Source organism: Coregonus lavaretus (genome assembly GCF_964263955.1).
Source record: "Coregonus lavaretus genome assembly, chromosome: 3".
Classification (NCBI taxonomy): domain Eukaryota; kingdom Metazoa; phylum Chordata; class Actinopteri; order Salmoniformes; family Salmonidae; genus Coregonus; species Coregonus lavaretus.
The window spans coordinates 18,085,136-18,105,769 of NC_139990.1; the positions used below are offsets into that span (position 1 = coordinate 18,085,136).

Below are 20,634 nucleotides of genomic sequence, written 5' to 3' on the forward strand. Positions count from 1 at the left end.
AAAAGAGTCTGCCCGAGAATTGAACCCTGTGGCACCCCCATAGACTGCCAGACACAGGCCCTCCGATTTGACACATTGAACTCTATCTGAGAAGTAGTTGGTGAACCAGGTGAGGCAGTCATTTGAGAAACCAAGGCTATTTAGTCTGCCAATAAGAATGCGGTGATTGACAGAGTCAAAAGCCTTGGCCAGGTCGATGAAGACGGCTGCACAGTACTCTCTTTTATCGATCGTGGTTATTATATCGTTTAGGACCTTGAGCGTGGCTGAGGTGCACCCATGACCAGCTCGGAAACCGGATTGCATAGCGGAGAAGGTACGGTGGGATTCGAAATGGTCGGTGATCTGTTTGTTAACTTGGCTTTCAAATACTTTCGAAAGGCAGAGCAGGATGGATATAGGTCTGTAACAGTTTGGATCTAGAGTGTCACCCCCTTTGACGAGGGGGATGACCGCGGCAGCTTTCCAATCTCTGGGGATCTCAGATGATACGAAAGAGAGGTTGAACAGGCTAGTAATAGGGGTTGCGACAATTTCGGCGGCTAATTTTAGAAAGAAAGGGTCCAGATTGTCTAGCCCAGCTGATTTGTAGTGGTCCAGATTTTGCAGCTCTTTCAGGACATCAGCTATCTGAATTTGGGTGAAGGAGAAGTGGAGGGGGCATGGGCAAGTTGCAGCGGAGGGTGCAGAGCTAGTGGCCGGGGTAGGGGTAGCCAGGTGGAAAGCATGGCCAGCTGTAGCAAAATGCTTATTGAAATTCTCGATTATTGTAGATTTATCGGTGGTGACAGTGTTACCTAGCCTCAGTGCAGTGGGTAGCTGAGAGGAGGTGCTCTTATTCTCCATGGACTTTACAGTGTCCCAAAACGTTTAGGAAGAAGCCTTTCACTGTCAAGTACTGATTGATACTATTCCCCCTAATAAATATGGTGCTGTGTCAATGTATTCATACGATTCTCCACAATTAACTGTGATGATCGTCGTAGCAACAGTTAATCTCCAAGGTATAGGCTATATCCTCTTTTAACCAATTTTGTTATCAAGTAAAATACAGTATGCAAATGCTTTCTGATAGAATCGAATATTCATAATTAAATTATGTAGTGCACTAATGGAGTTCTCCTTCATACCTCCGAGGTGTAAATTCCTTCTTTATAATAATCTCTGTGAACGTTATGTTATTTTAATATAACATTGATCTCATTAGATAATAATATATCAGATTAAATTGAAAGAAAAGTTTTACTCAGCCATTTTGTTCAGGAATATAAAGCCTTTGCCTAATGTGCATTATTCTCAGCTTGGATAGCCTACATTCCTGTAGACCACGTGTCAAACTCATTCCACAGAGGGTCGAGTGTCTGCGGATTCTCGCTCCACCCTTGTACTTGATTGATGAATTAAGGTCACTAATTAGTAAAGCACTCCCCTCACCTGGTTGTCTAGGTCCTAACTGAAAGGAAAAACCTGTGGGGACACGGCCCTCCATGGAATGACTTGGACACCCCTACTGTAGACTTTCCACAGGTTCATTTTCCTCTCTGAATAACGCAGCTCCAAACAGCACGTGATTGGTGTTCCCTGCAGGCAGAGAGGCATCTGATTTGGTTATTCCCTGGAGAATAGACAGTAACTTGGTAGCAGGCAAGAACAATCCATATGTGAAGAGGTGGCATGTCATTTTCTGCTGGGCCATGTTAACTGCTGTTGTTGGGCCATGTTAACTGCTGCAAATTTGATTTGATGTGCAAGAGAACAAACTGAAAGTAAATAGTTAAACTAAGGGGTTGGTTCAGTGTGTACTCTAATGATCTGATGGGATCTAGGTGAAAGGTTGAGGTGTTGTCTACTGTATGTAGCACTCTGGTAGACAATGAGAGACCTACTGTACTGTATTGACCACCCTACCCTGTGGGAGCCAAGCCTCACCGAACCACTTCTCTGTTGACAGGTGGACGACATGCTAGATGAGGAGAGCGATGAGGATGGAGAAGGCCGGGGGAAGAAGACAAGGGAGATGGAGGAGGAAGATGAGATGGAGGACGAAGAAGAGGGGCAGCGGCCACAGGGTAGCAGACAGAGCACTGAGGGAGAGAAGCAGCACCACCACCAGCAGCAGGGTCTGGCCACCGTCGTAGAGGAGGCAGAGAAGACACAGACGCCCCCTAGTGACCAGGGCGATATGACGCTGGGCAGCGTGCAAAGGTAAGGCCACCAGCGCACCATCTTTAAACCAGGCAAGGAAGTGTTATGTAACCCATTACCAGATTAGCAGTTTTCTAATGGAAGTGTAGAAGTGTTTCATCAACCAGCCTTATGATGAGAGCTTAAAGACGTCTGTAGCTAAAGGTAAGGAAGGACTATGACGATACAGGGTAAGGACTATGAAGTGATGCGGTCATATTCACGGTCGCAGGTTTGATTCACCACAGAACCACCACAGTGTAGGGGTGGTAATACCTAGGTAGCCATCCTCTCCTTCAATATTCCAGGCTTGGTCTGTTCCCATGGTGATGTTTCCAAGCTGTGAACAGAGCAGCCAGATGGAGAGGGTTAGGGTTACAGTCTCCTACTGCTGCGGGACAGGGTAGCGAGTCTAGACTTCCAGAAATGTGCCTCCCAGATGCTTGTCCTGCCCTGCTCTGACGCTGCCCAGTTTAGAGCCTGGAGACAGGGTGGAAAGACCTCCGTCTGTGTCCTCCACCTCTACCACAGGAAGGCCAGGTGGGACAGGAAAGCTCCCTGGTCCTCAGTCATATGGTGTCCCGCCTAGGGATGTGCACGATTTTTCAAATATCCAAAAGGAGGTTAGTTTTTAAATACTTGTGTGAGTATATTTATTTGCGAAAATAAAATGATAGGCCTATGTTAACACTGAAAAGGCTTTTTCTAAATTAGCTAAATGTGTAGCAAGTGGAGTGAGAGGGAACTAATGCAATGTAGGATGGAATAAAATTATGGAATTAAAGGTTTGCAAAATGAGAAGGAGTAGGCTACAACGAGCAACCAAAAGGAGGTAGGCTATTGTTTTATCTGAATGGGGTTGGGGAGAAACGCAGCATGTAGCCTTAATTAGCCTAGCTAGCTTCTCTCGGCTACTCCAGTCAAGATGGCCACTGTTATATAGGATATGATGAATAACATTGTGGCTGCTACAAGTGAGCTAATATTGGCTGTAGCCGAGTTGTCTTGGTTAGTGGCTACTGCGTCTCTCTCTCTCAGTCTGCTCGCTCCCATCTCTCACGCCGCAGCTGCAGCAATGGAGCGCCAGCCTCTCTCCCTCGCGCAGCAGTGCTCAGGTTCTTTAAAAAAAATACGTATTTCGATATCCGACAAAAATTCATGATACTATTCCAATAGAGAAATTATTTCAAACCCCTATCCCATATGGGTTAGGGTTAGTGTGTGTGACTGCCTGGCTCTGTTAGCAAGCTAACGTTAAGAGAGAAAAAAATATTGTTAGAACAACTCTGATGAAAAGGGGATGAATTACACCGGCAGAAGTGCCCTCTTTTTCACCCCTTTTTTTTGTCACGGAGGTCCGTGCTCTCTGATTGGCTCAAAGTGAAGTTGTCGGGCGATGACTGGCAGGCCGATTCTACATGTAGAAATGCCTGATTCGACAGTACCAGGTCGGTACCCAGCAGGCGGTGTCTTTTGTTATAGGCCGCAGATTGTTTTCACCCCGCCCCTCTGGAAACCTCTTTCTCAAAGCTAAGGATCCGGATCACGTTCTGTGCATGTTATTTACCGCACAAAAACAAACAGCGTTTTGTGTGATAATGTAGGCTAATCTTTATAGTTGCTGCCATATCGTAGCCACTAGCCAGAGTTCCTGAAAAAAGAATACTACTATGTTGACTGCCTGTGTGCCTCCTAGACCATTTTTTGCAATGATGAGTCACTCCATTTGTTCTAGCAAGAAAAGGAACAGCCTCCTACTGTGCTAAGTACCTATCGGCCGTTAGTTTTCTCAGGGTGTCTGACCTCTTAGGTCTAACAAGGAGCAGCATATCTTATCACAGCAGCCCTAATGCTCCACCTCCTATCCTCTTCTATTTGTCCTATTTTTCTGGCCATCAGTCTCCTCATCCTGCTTCTGTCTCTGGGTCCAACCTGGCAGCTCTGATTGATAAAGTTACATAAAATAGTTTGTCTGCTGGTTCTGTGTGCTTATACACAGGCAGGCAGTCACATTATGGTGCCTTAGCCCCTCTGTTTTCTCCTTCTTCCTGTTTCTGTGCCCGTCTCTCTTTCCATCCCATGTCTAATCTCCACAACAAATGTACTGTTTGTTGAGCTGAGTCAACTACAGGATTTTGAACGGTTTAACACCAGGAGAAAAGCTAGTGGTGGAGAACCCCAGCTAGTCTGGAATACATACTTCAAGTGGAACAGAACAAAATTCTGCTTGACGTTCAGGCTACCAGTCAGCTGCCTGGTTCCGGCTCTCATGATCTGGGTCTTTTCTCCCCATGTCTGCCTGAGCACTGCCTGTTTGATTTGTTCCTCATGGGTGGATGGGGCACTGGTCTGTTGGGGGACCTGGCCCGTGTTCAGCAAGGCACAACATTGTGGATTGTTCAGAGAAATATATTATGTAGAACAAACATGCCTCTCTGACATGTACATTAGCTCTTTTCATAAAAGAGCATTCTATCAGTGCCACATCTGGCAGACTATGCTACAGTAGTTCACTCCACCAGCGTCTCCTCAGAGCCCTGACACTGCTGGTAGACATGCAAATGAAATCCACGGATGAAAAGCAGCTTGCCTTGTTAACGCTAGCTTTCTCTCTCTCCCCATCTATCCATCCACCCCTCTCTCCATCTCTCTCTCCTCTACTGATTTAATGTGTAAAGATGTCTGTTTCCAGGGCATTTAAGGTAACATCGGGATACAATACCTCTGAATACAACACCCTGGTGAAACAATTAGCTTAAAAAGTATTTGAAGAAGCCTGTTATTTATATATGAGTATTTATTATAAAACATTTATACAACATTAAATATCCCTCAGTGATAGTCTAATAATGTTGTGGTACTGTTAAATAAATAAGGAAAGTGCGTCAGGCAAAGTGAATATGATTGTTCCGTGCCACTTTACCATCTACGGAATGACCGGATGGATGTACATGGGACTGGTTGTATTTGGGACTAAGAGGTGACCACTTTTCCATTTTAGCCTCTAAACTGACAGGAAACTGTTGCTAAGCTACAGTAGCACTAGAGAGCCATAGAACCAACATTTCTGTTCTCTGAGACTTCCAGCCCCTCTGGCGTCCTGGTCCCCTGAGAAGTTATTTTAATTAAAGTAATTTTTTTCATTTTGTATCTATGGCAATACCCCTCACCCCAGCACTATATTTTCAATATAATTAATGACAGCTGATGTTTACTTCAAAAGCTCCCTGTAGGGATACAGAAGAAAATAGTTTTTCATCCAAGTCTGACAACAACATCAAAAACACATTGATGAATTGAAAACTCTGTTTCTCACTCTATTATCTTGAATGAAGGTCAGTGTTTGCCCAGTAATTTCTTGTCTGTGCAGCTTTTCATTCAGTTGAATGCACACAGGCATATGTGGAATGCCAACAGACCTGAAAACGAAATAAAGAATGCACCTTGCCTTCCTCCCCTCCTGTTGGTTATTCTCCTTCACCACAGGAGTAGAATAACAATTATCAGAATCCCTGTGGGATATAAGCCGACTGTGCACTCTGTTTACTAAATGGTTATTCAGAAAGATGCCATTGACTGGGACTTTTGTGATCTGCGATATTTAGACTATACATTTTTATTTCCACCAGTTTGTCAGAACTGTTTAATATTGTTCTGTGATTGATGTGGATGATTGAATGTGAATGGCCGTAGTAAAAACAAAAAACAAACAGCACTTACAGTTTCAAGTAGTTTTTTTGTCAATGAAAGTACAGCACTTTCACCTCTGCGGGAGATGGTCCATCTTGGGAAGAGGTGAGAGGCAGCCTGGGGGGAGGAGGGAGGTGGGAGGCAAGAGACAGGGGAGTGACTCGCCCTCCTCTACCCCCTCCACTCTTCATTATGCCATGATTGCAATCAGCCATCACTCCAGGTCATGTTATGTTGCTCTTGTCATCTGGTGGTGTGGTCTGATTCTTGGTTTCCGCAGCGGCTAAGAGCTTTCTTCACTAAGTCAAGGCGTTTTCAGGATAATAATAGACTTGTGATTGGCTACTAATGCCGTCACGGTCCCTAGCTGTGTTGATGTATCAGATACAGGAAGGAACCAATCTCTGGCCATGAAGTTGATGGTAGTTGAGTGGCTGTAATAGTGGGTTATGATGGAAGTGACGCCCAGAATCATCAGCACACTCTTCTAGACAATGAAGAATTTTCCCCTCACACTGCAACCGAACGGCCTGAGCAAAATGTATGTGATATATAGTATGTGACATTGTCACAAAGTTGAGCTTTTTTAACTTGAAGCACTGAGGGACGGAGATCCATTGAGCTAGCACCACCATACATTGGCTGAATTCTTCTCCAACTCTCTGTTCGTGTTCTGACTCTCCAACGCTACTTTACTGGGCAGGGTTTTGACCTTTCTTCCTGGCACGCTCTCTCTATTTTCTTGTGGTTGAAAATGTCACTTAAGCTACCGTCTAAACTGGAGCGAGTAACGTGAGCGATTTTCCCGCCATGTTGCTGTAATTAAGTGTGTGTTTTCATTCCATTAAGTTCTGTTTTGTCTTGGCACCACTGCCACCCATTTCTCTCAAGACAAATGGAGGAGAGCAGAGTCCTTTATCATGCTGTTGAGTTTGACAACTCTGTTTTAAAGTCTAGAACCACTATATATAAAGTATATAAGCACTGACTCTGAGCTTCAGAGGTTTCAGACATGCATAGCCACCACAGTGATGACCCTGCTGTGACCACAAACACTGATAGGAAACCAAACAAATAATTTGCGCATGACAATTACAATACTTGCCATTTCCCAATCAATAATGGTTAATAGGAATTTGTTTTGGTGCTCAGCACTGTTACAGACATGTGGGAAATTGGAATCTCAGTATAGAGCTGCTAGACAACCCAGTCATTGATGAATATCACACATCTCCATGTGGGGCTTAGTGTCGGTCTGTCTGGCGCTGTCAGAGACAAGTCATGCCTGGCTGTATGCCTCAGGGTAGCGGGGATGCGATGAGTAAGATGACGTGTGTCCGTGTGGCGGGTGCCTGTTTGTTTGTATAAACTGTCAGTCGACATCAAAGAGCTGACGGCCTGCCGCTGGTTCTCTTTCTGGTCTGTGTTATGATGACCTGGAGACTCAGCATGCCAGACGGGGATCTCAATAGTTCCTTGGCGCTTCAGCAATCAGGAATATGCATTAATATGTGTAATAAGTCATGACTGAACTTGAGCTCAACGTGGAAGAAATAACAGCTCGCTCTTGCATTTTCTATCTCACCCTCTTCCCTTTTCCTTTGTCTCACTCTCTCCTTCCTCATACTTTGCGTGTATTGTATGTCATACATTGACTTTTGGCACATGGCTTTTACAACAGTTAGGCTAACCTTATTCATTTCCTAAATGCTACAGCCTGTTGTCTGCTGTCCTCTCTCCTCTCTCTCTCTCTCTCTCTCCTCTCTCTCTAATGTTCCTTCTGTCCCCGGCTGCTCTGTGTGATTCTGTAGAGTATTGCCAAAGTGGAAGTAAAACTGGGGAGTTGTCAGCTAGAGTGAGTGTATGATGATATTGTCAACTAGAATGAGCCTGTTACTATATGATTAGAATGGGGTGATGTGGAGGGAAGCGGGAAATGTTCTTTTTTTTTTCTAACTCTGGTATCACAGTGGGAGATTCATCTGGATGGAGTAGGCCTGTTTCTTTAGCTGATAGCCTCTCTTTTCCAAAGATGTGTTAGATGCTTATTTCCTATAGATGTAGCCTGATGTAGCCTAATGATGCTTATTTCCTATAGATGTAGCCTGATGTAGCCTAATGATGATGTGTCTGAACAGCCACATTCCCATTATGGATTATTTACTGTAGAATGAAGTCATGGGTGTGAGAGTCTCTAAAAACTGCAGTGATGGTCTGTATCTAGATTAGTTCTTAACACGTAGCACTTTTCATTTAGCCCTATGCACTGTAGCAACCTCCTTAGATATAGTCAATGTAACCAAGACTATCCATATTCATACAGTGAGGGGAAAAAAGTATTTGATCCCCTGCTGATTTTGTACGTTTGCCCACTGACAAAGACATGATCAGTCTATAATTTTAATGGTAGGTTTATTTGAACAGCGAGAGACAGAATAACAACAACAAAATCCAGAAAAACACATGTCAAAGATGTTATTCATTGATTTGCATTTTAATGAGGGAAATACAGTAGGGGAAAAAAGTATTTAGTCAGCCACCAATTGTGCAAGTTCTCCCACTTAAAAAGATGAGAGAGGCCTGTAATTTTCATCATAGGTACACATCAACTATGACAGACAAATTGAGATTTTTTTTCTCCAGAAAATCACATTGTAGTATTTTTTATGAATTTATTTGCAAATTATGGTGGAAAATAAGTATTTGGTCAACTACAAACAAGCAAGATTTCTGGCTCTCACAGACCTGTAACTTCTTATTTAAGAGGCTCCTCTGTCCTCCACTCGTTACCTGTATTAATGGCACCTGTTTGAACTTGTTATCAGTATAAAAGACACCTGTCCACAACCTCAAAAAGTCACACTCCAAACTCCACTATGGCCAAGACCAAAGAGCTGTCAAAGGACAACAGAAACAAAATTGTAGACCTGCACCAGGCTGGGAAGACTGAATCTGCAATAGGTAAGCAGCTTGGTTTGAAGAAATCAACTGTGGGAGCAATTATTAGGAAATGGAAGACATACAAGACCACTGATAATCTCCCTCGATCTGGGGCTCCACGCAAGATCTCACCCCGTGGGGTCAAAATGATCACAAGAACGGTGAGCAAAAATCCCAGAACCACACGGGGGGACCTAGTGAATGACCTGCAGAGAGCTGGGACCAAAGTAACAAAGCCTACCATCAGTAACACACTACGCCGCCAGGGACTCAAATCCTGCAGTGCCAGACGTGTCCCCCTGCTTAAGCCAGTACATGTCCAGGCCCGTCTGAAGTTTGCTAGAGTGCATTTGGATGATCCAGAAGAGGATTGGGAGAATGTCATATGGTCAGATGAAACCAAAATAGAACTTTTTGGTAAAAACTCAACTCGTCGTGTTTGGAGGACAAAGAATGCTGAGTTGCATCCAAAGAACACCATACCTACTGTGAAGCATGGGGGTGGAAACATCATGCTTTGGGGCTGTTTTTCTGCAAAGGGACCAGGACGACTGATCCGTGTAAAGGAAAGAATGAATGGGGCCATATATCGTGAGATTTTGAGTGAAAACCTCCTTCCATCAGCAAGGGCATTGAAGATGAAACGTGGCTGGGTCTTTCAGCATGACAATGATCCCAAACACACCGCCCGGGCAACGAAGGAGTGGCTTCGTAAGAAGCATTTCAAGGTTCTGGAGTAGCCTAGCCAGTCTCCAGATCTCAACCCCATAGAAGATCTGCATGGAAGAATGGGCCAAAATACCAGCAACAGTGTGTGAAAACCTTGTGAAGACTTACAGAAAACGTTTGACCTGTGTCATTGCCAACAAAGGGTATATAACAAAGTATTGAGAAACTTTTGTTATTGACCAAATACTTATTTTCCATCATAATTTGCAATTAAATTCATTAAAAATCCTACAATGTGATTTTCTGGATTTTTTTTCCTCATTTTGTCTGTCATAGTTGACGTGTACCTATGATGAAAATTACAGGCCTCTATCATCTTTTTAAGTGGGAGAACTTGCACAATTGGTGGCTGACTAAATACCTTTTTTCCCCACTGTAAGTATTTGACCCCTCTGCAAAACATGACTTAGTACTTGGTGGCAAAACCCGGCAATCACAGAGGTCAGACGTTTCTTGTAGTTGGCCACCAGGTTTGCACACATCTCAGGAGGAATTTTGTTCCACTCCTCTTTGCAGATCTTCTCCAAGTCATTACGTTTTCGAGGCTGACGTTTGGCAACTCGAACCTTCAGCTCCCTCCACAGATGTTCTATGGGAATAAGGTCTGGAGACTGGCTAGGCCACTCCAGGACCTTCATGTGCTTCTTCTTGAGCCACTCCTTTGTTACCTTGGCCGTGTGTTTTGGGTAATTGTCATGCTGAAATACCCATCCACGACCCACTTTCAATGCCCTGGCTGAGGGAAGGAGGTTCTCACCCAAGATTTGACGGTACATGGACCCGTCCATCGTCCCTTTGATGCGGTGAAGTTGTCCTGTCCCCTTAGCAGAAAAACACCCCCAAAGCATAAAGATCTTGCATGGAGCCCCAGGCCAAGGGAGATTGACAGTCATTTTGTGTTTCTTCCATTAGCGAATAATCGCACCAACTGTTGTCACCTTCTCACCAAGCTGCTTGGCAATGGTCTTGTAGCCCATTCCAGCCTTGTGTAGGTCTACAATCTTGTCCCTGACATCCTTGGAGAGCTCTTTGGTCTTGGCCATGGTGGAGAGTTTGGAATCTGATTGATTGATTGCTTCTGTAGACAGGTGTCTTTTATACAGGTAACAAACTGAGATTAGGAGCACTCCCTTTAAGAGTGTGCTCCTAATCTCAGCTCGTTACCTGTATAAAAGACACCTGGGAGCCAGAAATCTTTCTGATTGAGAGGGGTCAAATACTTATTTCCCTCATTGAAATGCAAATCAATTCATAACATTTTTGACATGTGTTTTTCTGGATTTTTTTGTTGTTATTCTGTCTCTCACTGTTCAAATAAACCTACCATTACAATTATAGACTGACCATTTCTTTGTCAGTGGGCAAACGTACAAAATCAGCAGGGGATCAAATACTTTTTTCCCTCACTGTACATACATACATACATTCAAAATATTTAGCCTTTGATTAATTAGCCTGTGTAGATCTGTTGTTGGTCTCATCTTTCCCCTTTAATCTTCACATTTCTATTATTTGATGCACTTTGTGAATAACATGTATTTCCTAGATGTATTCAGCTGCTTGACTCTAATTAAATACTCTGTCTCATAGCCGATCAAAGCAGTGCATCACCAGCCGTGTGTGTGTGTGACTGCATGTGTGTGTGACTGCGTGTGTCTGTGTGTCATCACTAGAGGGATATCATCAAGCCTCATAATTGTTATTGTCAGATTGAGTGCATCTTTAATGTAGTTTTATTCTCATTTCATCACTCCCATTATATATTCTGTTCCTCATCCCAGATTTCACACCATGGTGCCACCCAATTCATTGGCACTTATCACAACCTAAACCAGTTTTTATACAGTGTACTGTTTACACCGAGAGAAGAGGAACAGAAGGGAACATGGAGGCGACAGCTCTACCCAGGATTTAAACCTAAGAAACGCTGTCTTTCTGCCTTCAGAGTGTCTTGGCCTCCAGAAGGCTCTGCAGAGGCCTGATAATTGTTTAATCACGTTAGCACCTCTGCAGGTCGTGTGTTTGGAACCATGAGGAGATGAGCACCATGCACCGTGTCCCAGCCATGTCTGACTCAATCAAGAATAAATATGGAACCAACCTTTCTGCTCTGCTCTGAACAGGGCTGTTGCTTTATCTAACGCTGCTCTGAAATGAACTGATTTACAAAAACAAAACAGGAGTTTGGGGCAGGATCAGTGCTGTTATACTGTATATCGAGGTTATGCTCGTGAATTACTACAATTATCACGTTTCACATCTAAAACCAGGGTATAGACATACTGTTCAATATGTTTGGCAATCTGGATTTGATGTATTCCCCACTCCTGCTGTTTTCTACCTCCACCATGTTGCAAACCCCCCCAGCCCAAGGGGTAGCTAAGCCTATGTGTTCCTGTTTGTTTGGCCTTAGTACGACTGCACAGGATAGGCTTTTCCAAATGGTATACATCTCTCTCGTTAGGCATGGAGGAGAAGAGAGGAGCCGAGAGCTGCCCTGGAGCAGTGGTGTGATGATGTGGAGTGAGATCTTTCTATCCGTCTCCGTTGAATGGTTGTTGATATCAAAGCAGCTGTAGATCCACACCATGTTTTACTATCTGATAACCGATTAAATATGAATCACTGCGAAAGCCCAAGGGACAGTACTAAGGCGCTTGATCGCACACTCACTCATTCTTTCTCTTGTTTCCCCTCTCTCTCTCTCCCATTCTCTCTCTCTCTCTCTCTCACACTCTCTCTCGCTCTCGCTCTCTCGCGCTCCCTCCCACTCTCTCCCTCTCTCCCACTCTCTCTCTCTGCCTCCCACTCTCTGTCTGCCTCCCACTCTCTCTCTGCCTCCCACTCTCTGTCTGCCTCCCACTCTCTCTCTGCCTCCCACTCTCTCTCTCTGCCTCCCACTCTCTGTCTGCCTCCCACTCTCTCTCTCTCCTCTCGCTCTCCTCTCTCTCCCTCTATTACATGTATACACACACTCGCAATCTCTGTGATCATGCTGTTTAATCAGCTTCTTGATATGCCACACCTGTCAGGTGGATGGATTATCTTGCCAAAGGAGAAATGCTCACTAACAGGGATGTAAACACATTTCTGCACAAAATTTGAGAGAAATAAGCTTTTTGTGCATATGGAAAATTTCTGGGTAATATTATTTCAGCTCATGAAACATTGGACCAACACTTTACATGTTGTTTTTATTTTTTTGTTCAGTGTATATCCCATCCTAGCAGCACCTAGTAGCTGTGAGAGTCAGTCTCTTATTGATGCAGGACCGGGATTCATATTCCAGATCTGTCTCCAGAGGCTTTATATCTCTCTCCCCCTCTGGAGTATTATTGCTACTTTTAAAGTGGAAATCCATGGGTTGGGACTTACTGGGTGTTATTGGCATCTATCTGCTCGTCTCTCATCACATCTGGAGCTGCAGTCTCACCATAGCAGAGGCTTACAGTACAAATAATGAGGATATCATCTTACTGTGGGTTTCTCCTCCTCTCCCTGGGGTCATTAAGGACATAGTCTCTGGCCCGGGGTTTGATGGACAGACAGACAGGATAATGAAAGTACTCTCTTCTGAAAATACATTGACTACTTCTCCTCTCCGTTAAATATTCACCAAGTAAAACCCTTGGCCTGATGGAGAGGGAGTGTTGGAATTATTCATTTCTGATATCTATGGTATGTTTAACACCGAGAGGTGTGTGGGTGGTGTGTGTGGCTAAACTCAGCAGTGGTTCAGTGAGTGTGGACACAGTTAATTTTATGTCTGTATATAGTATAGTATATTCTCCCTGGCTGTTTCTAATACAAATGTCCCATTTCTGCTTCCTGATTATTCAATCACCAAACTGAATTTGCACACTAATTTAGCACGGCCTTCAATTGCAACGCTTGCGTAATATACTGCTCTCTCTCTCTCTCTCTCTCTCTCTCTCTCTCTCTCTCTCTCTCTCTCTCTCTCTCTCTCTCTCTCTCTCTCTCTCTCTCTCTCTCTCTCTCTCTCTCTCTCTCTCTCTCTCTCTCACCTCATCTCATTTTCTTGCTCTTTCTGTGGGTTTCTATAGCATGACCGATATTGTTTTACATTTATGAATATTGACATTGTAATGTCACGCTTGTGAATCTGATGTAAATGTCTTGAAGTCAGTCCTTCAGGCTCTATAAAACGGAGAGGGGAGATGGAGAGGAAGGATTTTGCAGAAAGTGCATATTTTCGGGTGCTTTGTTAGCCAGGGTTGTTGGAGGGAGGTTCATTCAGAGGTTGTTGTTAAATAAGATACATGAGGGGAAGTGTTATTGTGTTCTAAAAAGGCCAATACCCAGCTCTCCAAGGGGGGTTGTTGTGGGGAGTAAAGGATCCAAGTCAGGGAACATTTGGAAATTGGGCACTGGGTAGCTTAGGGGTGTGATGGTAATGATGGAGTGGATTTATATAGCTTATTTTTTTCTAATTGTAGAACACTAATTAATGTCACTAACAGTTTCCATCCACAGTTTCTATGCGAGTAAAGTCATACCGTCAACAACAACAAAAAAATCACGACAGCTGTGATGGAAACAGGAAGTTTTGGTACAATTTAATACATGCTGACAGATCATTTGTTTGTTCGATATGGTGGGATCTTTTTGTGTCTGTAAAATTAATTATGCGAGAAATGGTGGTGGAAATGCCTTTATGCGCAAATATTGATATAATAACCATCACATCGAAGTAAACTTGGAGTCACACGATGATAGGGTGTGTGGTCCTCCCACTACGACTCGGGAAACAATACAGTTTATTAAGCTACAGATTAAATAACTTACAGTGCCTTCAAAGTATTCACACGCCTTGACTTTTTCCACATTTTGTTGCGTTACAGCCTGAATTTAAAATGGATAAAATTTAGATTTTTTGTCACTGGCCTACACAAAATACCACATAATGTCGAAGTGGAATTATGTTTTTTCGAAATGTTTACAATTAATAAAAATGTAAAGCTGAAAGTCAATAAGTATTCAACCCCTTTGTTATGGCAAGCCTAAATAAGTTCAGGAGTACAAATTTGCTGAATAAGTTGCATGGATTCACTCTCTGTGCAATAATAGCCTCAACTAACCCGTACCCCCGCACATTGACTCGGTACCGGTACCCCCTGTATATAGCCTCGTTATTGTTATTTTATTGCGTTACTTTTTATTTATTTTTACTTTAGTTTATTTAGTAAATGTTTTCTTAACTCTATTTCTTGAACTGCATTGTTGGTTAAGGGCTTGTACAGTGAGGGAAAAAAGTATTTTGATCCCCTGCTGATTTTGTACGTTTGCCCACTGACAAAGACATGATCAGTCTATAATGGTAGGTTTATTTGAACAGTGAGAGACAGAATAACAACAACAAAATCCAGAAAAACGCATGTAAAAAATGTTATACATTTATTTGCATTTTAATGGGGGAAATAAGTATTTGACCCCTCTGCAAAACATGACTTAGTACTTGGTGGCAAAACCCTTGTTGGCAATCACAGAGGTCAGACGTTTCTTGTAGTTGGCCACCAGCTTTGCACACATCTCAGGAGGGATTTTGTCCCACTCCTCTTTGCAGGTCTTCTCCAAGTCATTAAGGTTTCGAGCCTGACGTTTGACAACTCAAACCTTCAGTTCCCTCCACAGATTTTCTATGGGATTAAGGTCTGGAGACTGGCTAGGCCACTCCAGGACCTTAATGTGCTCCTTCTTGAGCCACTCCTTTGTTTCCTTGGCCGTGTGTTTTGGGTCATTGTCATGCTGGAATACCCATCCACGACCCATTTTCAATGCCCTGGCTGAGGGAAAGAGGTTCTCACCCAAGATTTGACGGTACATGGCCCTGTCCATCGTCCCTTTGATGCGGTGAAGTTGTCCTGTCCAGAAAAACACCCCCAACGCATAATGTTTCCACCTCCACCTCCATGTGGGGATGGTGTTCTTGGGGTCAGGCAGCATTCCTCCTCCTCCAAACACGGCGAGTTGAGTAGATGCCAAAGAGCTCGATTTTGGTCTCATCTGACCACAACACTTTCACCCAGTTCTCCTCTGAATCATTTAGATGTTCATTGGCAAACTTCAGACGGGCCTGTATATGTGCTTTCTTGAGCAGGGGGACCTTGCGGGCGCTGCAGGATTTCAGTCCTTCACGGCGTAGTGTGTTACCAATTGTTTTCTTGGTGACTATGGTCCCAGCTGCCTTGAGATCATTGACAAGATCCTCCCGTGTAGTTCTGGGCTGATTCCTCACCGTTCTCATGATCATTGCAACTCCACGAGGTGAGAACTTGCATGGAGCCCCAGGCCGAGGGAGATTGACAGTTATTTTGTGTTTCTTCCATTTGCGAATAATCGCACCAACTGTTGTCACCTTCTCACCAAGCTGCTTGGCGATGGTCTTGTAGCCCATTCCAGCCTTGTGTAGGTCTACAATCTTGTCCCTGACATCCTTGGAGAGCTCTTTGGTCTTGGCCATGGTGGAGAGTTTGGAATCTGATTGATTGATTGCTTCTGTGGACAGGTGTCTTTTATACAGGTAACATGCTGAGATTAGGAGCACTCCTTTTAAGAGTGTGCTCCTAATCTCAGCTCGTTACCTGTATAAAAGACACCTGGGATCCAGAAATATTTCTGATTGAGAGGGGGTCAAATACTTATTTCCCTCATTTAAAATGCAAATCAATTTATAACATTTTTGACATGCGTTTTTCTGGATTATTTTGTTGGTATTCTGTCTCTCACTGTTCAAATAAATCTACCATTAAAATTATAGACTGATCATTTCTTTGTCAGTGGGCAAACGTACAAAATCAGCAGGGGATCAAATACTTTTTTCCCTCACTGTAAGTAAGCATTTCATTTTTAAGCTGGGTATTCCTGTTGTATTCGGCGCATGTGACAAATAAAATTTGATTTGATTTGGAAAAAAATAATAGTGGTTAACCTGATTTTTGTATGACTACCTAATCTCTGTGCCCCACGCATACAATTATCTGTAAGGTCCCTCAGTCGAGCAGAGAATTTCAAACACATATTCAACCACAATGACCAGGGAGGTTATCCAATACCTCATAAAGAAGGGCACCTATTGGTAGATGGGTAAAAAAATAAAATAATAGCTGACATAGAACATCCCTTTGAGCATGGTGAAGTGATTAATTACACTTTGGATGGTGTATCAATACACCCAGTCACTACTAAGATGCAGGCGTCCTTCCTAACTCAGATGCCGGAGAGGAAGGAAACCGCTCAGGGATTTCACCATGAGGCCAATGGTGACTTTAAAACAGTTAGAGTTTAATGGCTGTGATAGGAGAAAACTGAGGATGGATCAACAAAATTGTAGTTACTCCACAATACTAACCTAATTGACAGCGTGCAAAGTTGAAAATGCGATAGAAACGTTTTATTTTTATTCGATACATGAAAACTTAAGCGATAAAGTACATTTTGTGTGCACTACGTCATCACACACTGAGTTTGTTTGGTGAAAACACGACTGGTGGGAAAATGCACATATTTTCTTTATGCAGATTATTTTATATCTGTCACCAATTGGATGGAAACTTTGCTTATGATGATGGATAGCCATCCAAAACCTAACCTAGGTTTGTTAACAAACTAGCCTCTGAGGTTGTTCTTTGTTCCTCTACATTCATTAGTCAACGTCAGCTTGGTTTCTCTAGGGATAGAATAAGGAACAGAAAAAGTTACTTCTGAAGCCTTCAACCTGGAGTCCTGGAAAATTGGTTGATTCAGAAGAGTTGGGGGAATGTCCTAGATGTTTGATCAGCAATGTATTTTGTGTGTAAAGCACCCAGCCAGACCTCTAAAGGAATGACAGTAGAGCTGTAGCCTTATAGTCTCCTAAACTCTACAACTACTCTCTCTGCTCACCAGATTGTGTGTGTGTGTGTGTGTGTGTGTTTGTGTATGCGTGTGTGTGGGCTGTTCAGACAGAAGGTGGGCTGTCCTCTCGTCTCCTTCAAGGGGGTCTTGTCAGGGTCTATGTCCCAGCTGTCAGTCCAATCTGGCCACCTGTCACTTCCTGCTTCCTGTGTCTCCAGCAGACTCCGCCTCTTACTGGGGATGAAGACCATTGCCAATACAGAGCAGGGATTGGTTCTTCTGGTGGATCTTAGCCAATCACTGAGCATAATCAACCTCCTTTAGCGAGCTATATACTGTAGCCTTTTAAATCCATTAATTTGTCCTCCCTTGTAAAACTAGCTATTGCTCAAGCTGTTCCCAACTGACTAGAACATAAGCATTTTAAGTCTCCGTGTTGGTTAGTGATGATAACCTTTCCTCTGCTCCACAGTGAGCTGTAGTTTCCTCCAGGGTAGAGGAGAGGGACCTGCTATCTCCTCATACACACGTCTGTAAGCTCATTTAAAACAACCATGTGTGTATGGTTAATATTAAACCCACCCTCTCTTCTCACTTAACACATAAGAGAGGGTCTCTGGACAATGCTGTTCTATACTTATATTTTTCTCATTTTGACTTGTGTGATTGTGTTACGCCAGCCACATATGAGTGACTTGTGTGATTGTGTTGAGCTACACACCAGAACATCTGCAGTAGCTAACTATGCTGTGCTGGGTTAATTCATGTTAATTGATGTCTATTTTGAAAGCATCAAAGACTTCTCAGTATGTTGATACAGTGTAGACACATCTTCAGAACACTGTGCTGCTTTCTGCCTTCCACGGCATATTTTAGTCTTTAATTCATCAAAATTAATCTCCTGCATTAATTGACTGGCATTATGCAAAACCAAGCTAAATGTTAATATAGATGTAAGAGAAGTCAAACTGGGACACAGATCTCCAACTTAAAACACTATGTACTCATCATACTGTTGCCAAAGCTATTCTCTTGATAAATAGGTATCCATATTTGGGGTTTTAGTGTTGTGAGTTACTGTTGAAAGGTAAAGTAGTGAACCAGAAGGAATGAAACATTAGATATATGTTGTTAATTTTTCTCTATGGTATCAGGACAGTACGGTTAGTAAGAATGAGTGGCTTTGGGTTTTGTAGGAATCATGTTTTTCTATGTATGCGCTTAGAATAGTTTAGCCACTAGCTCATCAATGTTTAGAGAACTTCTGTGTAGACGTTGATGTGAACACTCATGGAGCAAACCACGCCATGCTTGTACTGTACTGTACTGTATTTTGTTAGGGTGTTTTTCTGTATCGTCATTGCCTGCCTTTCCTTCCCAACCACCTCAGCCCTCAGGAGAAGAGGGGGTTTGTTATGTAATGCAGTATTTAGGTTTTAGGTGCTGCATGCCCTACTTAACTACTGTATTCCTCCTCAATGTATCTGCATCAGTTAGGATGATCACACTATCTGCGTCAGGATGATGACACTATCTGCATCAGTTAGGATGATCAGACTATTTGCATCAGTTAGGAGGATCAGACTATCTGCATCAGTTAGGAGGATCACACTGTCTGCATCAGTTAGGAGGAACACACCATCTGCATCAGTTAGGAGGATCACAATGTATCTGCATCAGTTACTGTATTTATTAGGATCCACAGTCTCATGAGCCAGAGCTTATTAAAAGCACTTATACAGAGAATCATTATGAACATATTTAACAGAACATATAGACTGAATCATAATTAACATATTACAATAACTTATACAGTGAGGGGGAAAAAGTATTTGATCCCCTGCTGATTTTGTATGTTTGCCCACTGACAAAGACATGATCAGTCTATAATTTTAATGGTAGGTTTATTTGAACAGTGAGAGACAGAATAACAACAAGAAATCCAGAAAAACGCATGTCAAAAATGTTATGAATTGATTTGCATTTTAATGAGGGAAATAAGTATTTGACCCCCTCTCAATCAGAAAGATTTCTGGCTCCCAGGTGTCTTTTATACAGGTAACGAGCTGAGTGCTCCTAATCTCAGCCTGTTACCTGTATAAAAGACACCTGTCCACAGAAGCAATCAATCAATCAGATTCCAAACTCTCCACCATGGCCAAGACCAAAGAGCTCTCCAGGGATGTCAGGGACAAGATTGTAGACCTACACAAGGCTGGAATGGGCTACAAGACCATCGCCAAGCAGTTTGGTGAGAAGGCGACAACAGTTGGTGCGATTATTCGCAAATGGAAGAAACATAAAATAACTGTCAATCTCCCTCGGCCCGGGGCTCCATGCAAGCTCACCTCGTGGAGTTGCAATGATCATGAGAACGGTGAGGAATCAGCCCAGAACTACACGGGAGGATCTTGTCAATGATCTCAAGGCAGCTGGGACCATAGTCACCAAGAAAACAATTGGTAACACATTACGCCGTGAAGGACTGAAATCTTGCAGCGCCCGCAAGGTCCCCCTGCTCAAGAAAGCACATATACAGGCCCGTCTGAAGTTTGCCAATGAACATCTGAATGATTCAGAGGAGAACTGGGTGAAAGTGTTGTGGTCAGATGAGACCAGAATCGAGCTCTTTGGCATCAACTCAACTCGCCGTGTTTGGAGGAGGAGGAATGCTGCCTATGACCCCAAGAACACCAGCCCCACCGTCAAACATGGAGGTGGAAACATTATGCTTTGGGGGTGTTTTTCTGCTAAGGGGACAGGACAACTTCACCGCATCAAAGGGACGATGGACAGGGCCATGTACCGTCAAATCTTGGGTGAGAACCTCCTTCCCTCAGCCAGGGCATTGAAAAGGGGCACTGAAGGTTCGAGTTGCCAAACGTCATGCTCGAAACCTTAATGACTTGGAGAAGATCTGCAAAGAGGAGTGGGATAAAATCCCTCCTGAGATGTGTGCAAACCTGGTGGCCAACTACAAGAAACGTCTGACCTCTGTGATTGCCAACAAGGGTTTTGCCACCAAGTACTAAGTCATGTTTTGCAGAGGGGTCAAATACTTATTTCCCTCATTAAAATGCAAATCAATTTATAACATTTTTGACATGCGTTTTTCTGGATATTGTTGTTATTCTGTCTCTCACTGTTCAAATAAACCTACCTTTAAAATTATAGACTGATCATGTCTTTGTCAGTGGGCAAACGTACAAAATCAGCAGGGGATCAAATACTTTTTTC

At 43.2% G+C, this 20,634-nt stretch overlaps 1 protein-coding gene across 2 annotated transcripts in view; it reads left to right on the top strand.

The window, feature by feature from the left end:
* LOC311123077 (RNA polymerase II subunit A C-terminal domain phosphatase-like) overlaps window positions 1–20,634 on the top strand; it is a 111,544-nt gene that overhangs the window by 65,594 nt on the left and 25,316 nt on the right. For both annotated transcript variants that reach the window (XM_084158137.1, XM_084158138.1), the window contains one exon: window positions 1,952–2,205. In XM_084158137.1, the coding sequence (XP_084014263.1) occupies window positions 1,952–2,205 (254 nt within the window). The remainder of the gene's footprint in view (window positions 1–1,951; window positions 2,206–20,634) is intronic.